Source organism: Coregonus lavaretus (genome assembly GCF_964263955.1).
Source record: "Coregonus lavaretus genome assembly, chromosome: 14".
Lineage (NCBI taxonomy): Eukaryota > Metazoa > Chordata > Actinopteri > Salmoniformes > Salmonidae > Coregonus > Coregonus lavaretus.
In genome coordinates this window covers 13866995-13870568 of record NC_140001.1, presented here as the reverse complement: position 1 = coordinate 13870568, position 3574 = coordinate 13866995, and the positions used below count along the sequence as shown (strand labels likewise).

Genomic DNA, 3574 nt, shown 5'->3' with positions numbered 1-3574 from the left:
TCTTTAGAGAAAAAAACAACTTATCTTACATGAAGAGTTATTCTCATAAACTCTTATCGGTGACATCAGCACATGGTTGTATTTGAAATAATTAGCAGTGACTAATCAAAGAGTCCATAGAATTGGGCCACTGGACACCCTTGGGAGAGTTTTTGGCCCTTCCTCTTTTAATTTGTTCCCCCATGACCAACTTGCTCATGTTTCTCTGTTACCACACTCAGTCCCAGGATCCCACTAGACAGATCTGGTTTCATCTCAAAACAGTGCTCATTGTTCCCTACAACGATATTTAACACTACGACAAAACAATATGTCTGTTGTAATGCCTCAGACCTGGGATTATCTCCCAGTTATGCATTCTATTATAAAGCTGGATGACTGGCTGGGTCGGTCCAAGTGCTACCATAGGAGAGGGGGACGGGCTTCCCAGTCACTCACTAGCTGTTCTTCAGCCAGGACAGAGAGAGGGACAGAGAGAGGGACAGAGAAAGGAGCAAAGAGAGTGTGAGGAGTGTAAGCAACAACGACTGATACTGAAGATGGTGCTCCTGACCGCCAAAATCATGGAGAGGACTGCGCTCTTTGTGATATTCGGGGGTCTGGTCACTACTCTGGTCACCACCTTCATTCCCCTGTGGAAGACCTTGAACTCAGAGCTGAACGAAGTGGAGAACTGGTACTCAGGCCTGTGGCACATCTGCATCTTCGCCGAGGAGGTTGGGATGCAATGTAAAGCCTTTGAATCCCTCATGGCCCTGCCCGTGGACTTGCTGGCCTCCCGGGTGCTCATGCTGGTGTCTGTGGGCACTGGGGCCCTGGCCGTGGTGGTGGCCTTCCCAGGCCTGGAGGGGGTGGAACTGGGCTCTGGGAGGCAGCAGGGGTTAAAGAGGGGCCTCCTCATTGTCAGCGGGGTGCTGTCCTGGGTGTCGGGGCTCACCACCCTGGCCCCCGTCTCCCTGGTGGCCTACGTGACCATGGTGGAGTTCTGGAACGAGAACCTGCCTGACGTCGTTCCACGCTGGGAGTATGGCGAGGCCATGTTCTCCGGCTGGTTTGCGGGTCTCTTCCTGGTCATTGGAGGCTCTCTTTTCTTTGTGGCTGTGTGCATGGCAGATCACAACGGGCAGCAGCGAGTGGCCAGCCTCCCAAACACCCCCCAGGAGAAGCCAAGGAGTCAGTACTACTTAAAGACAGAGGTTTTATAGTCTCATTTTCAGTTAATGCATGGTGTTAGCTTATAATGCCTAGTTTGAATGAGAATGGTAAGAGAAGCTACAGTTGACTGTGTGAAGTTGAATTCAGACTGCGACTGCTTGGGTTTATTTTGAGATATGAAAAGTCACCTTTGAAATGTTTCAAAGATATATTTGTATATTTCAATATTGTTGAACATGGATAAAGTGCTGTATTTCTGAAGGAAAAGTGCAATGAAAACCTTTTGTCTGTAACCTGTTTGCAGTCTCTCATTTATTATTTGCATGAGACTCTGGTCATTGTAATTTGAGTGCCTAATTGGTTCCTGCACAGTAGGTCTGGTCTCTTGATATGCATCAAGCTGGATGGGTGGGCTCTGTCGCACTGTGAAGGTATTACTACTGGTGAAGATAATACAATTCCTTTCAATTATGTATTGTATGTTAAGAGAAAATATAATATATAAACTAAAGAAAGGAAAAGAAAAGATCACTGTGATTTTCCACAATCACTAAAGGTCTTAAAGGGATAGTTTGCCACAATATGACATGATATAGGGGGAGCTACTTGTTTTGTAATGCAAACTCTGCAGTTTTGTTTCCCTTAGTGGAGCTCAGGGTAAGTTCAGTTTTTTACAATTTAATGTTAGATGGTAACTCATCCTGAAAGTAGTCTCTGGGCCAGGAAAAGTTGTAATCCATGGTTCGGTTTTCTTTAAACAGCCACTATAAACTTCAGCTACCTTAGCCACTGCTAGATAAAAATAAATGGGAGTGGTAGGAAAGCTTGCAGTACCTTTGTAATTTGTTTTGTTGCCATATCACTTTGAAATAACATCAAGCTAAATAATTTAGTTGATTTGAGTTGATTTGGCCATAAACATTTTAATAGGTACGTATGCCTTTACCACTGTCATTGATTTTAGCTAGCGGTGTCTAAATTTAGCTGAAGTTTGTAAACCAAACCATGAATTACAGTTTGTCTGCACCCAAAGACTACTTTCAGGGTGAGGTACAGTTTAACATTACATGTTGTTCAACATTTTTCAACTTCATATTCATCATCAGCACCCCCCAACATCAACCTGTTGGATGGTCCGTTCCAACCATTATTATGAGCCGTCCTCCCCTCAGCAGCCTCCACTGGTGAGAGAGAGATGCATTCCAAAGCCCCACCTCTTCTGTGTTGTGTTTCATTTTGGGGCAGGGACTTAGCCACATGAGGCGGCCTGAGTTCTTAAAGCACATTTTGGCTCAGGGACACTACTATATGTTGTACAAGGAGCGAGACCCAAATAGAAGTTTGTTTGAGGAAAGACTGTAGCCTACTGTAAATGTAAAAGGGAGACAGCCAAACGATCATATTTATCACCAATAGGAGTAAAGTAAAATTAGTCCCTCTCTGTGCCAATGTCAGTTAAATCAGATGTTTAGTATTTACACATTGTAGTATTGCCCAGAGAGTAGTGAAGGGATTAAGCCTACACTTTAAGCATCTAACATTAACATTTGGAGATCATAGCACATAAATGAGGCACCCATGTGGCACACTCCTTTAATCTGTGTTTTTGGAGTGCATGGCTGGCTGTCTCTGGGGCACTGCGCGGATTGGAGTACTACTGTGATTAAATTCAACTGAGTGATGTACCAGTGATGTCATGTTGTTAACCTCCTCCTGCCCTTGGGGAGAGATTATCAGTCATCTCAAATCAAATCAAATTGTATTGGTCACATACACATATTCAGCAGATGTTATTGCGGGTGTAACGAAATGCTTGTGTTCCTAGCTCCAACAGTGCAGTAGTATCTAACAATTCACAACAATACCCACAAATCTAAAAATAAAATAATGGAATTAAGAAATATATAAATATTAGATTGAGATTTATAAATATTACATCTTGCCACCCTTATAGTAACAATACCACTTGACAGGTACACAAACACATTTCACACACATGCCAACACACACACACACACACACACACACACACACACACACACACACACACACACACACACACACACACACACACACACACACACACACACACACACACACACACACACACACACACACACACACACACACACACACACACTAACAGTGGTGCTGTTCTTTCACTGTGTGACCAGCAGAGGGTCTTGTGAGCAGAGCAGCAAGACAAGCAAGCCCAAATGATGCTTGTTTGCAGTGGTTGAGCATTACAGCCAAAGCAAAACATTTCATTTGCAATGTTATGGTTCAGGTTTCTCCTTTGGGTCTATAAGAATTGTAAGAAGCAAGAACTAATGTCAATATGGCAAATTACATATTATGTCACTTCAGTGGAGGCTGCTGAGGGGAGGACAGCTCATAGTAATGTATGATATATTTGATA

The 3574-nt window shown here is 43.5% G+C and overlaps 1 protein-coding gene across 1 annotated transcript; it reads left to right on the top strand.

Moving 5' to 3' along the window:
* Window positions 1-386: 386 nt before the first annotated feature.
* On the top strand, window positions 387-1205 carry cldn26 (claudin 26; the record flags this gene model as incomplete). The annotated part of the gene is made up of 1 exon (XM_084176458.1): window positions 387-1205. Exon 1 carries the CDS (start codon window positions 540-542, stop codon window positions 1203-1205), a length of 666 nt encoding a protein of 221 aa, XP_084032584.1. The 5' UTR covers window positions 387-539.
* Between the last annotated feature and the right edge of the window lie 2369 nt (window positions 1206-3574).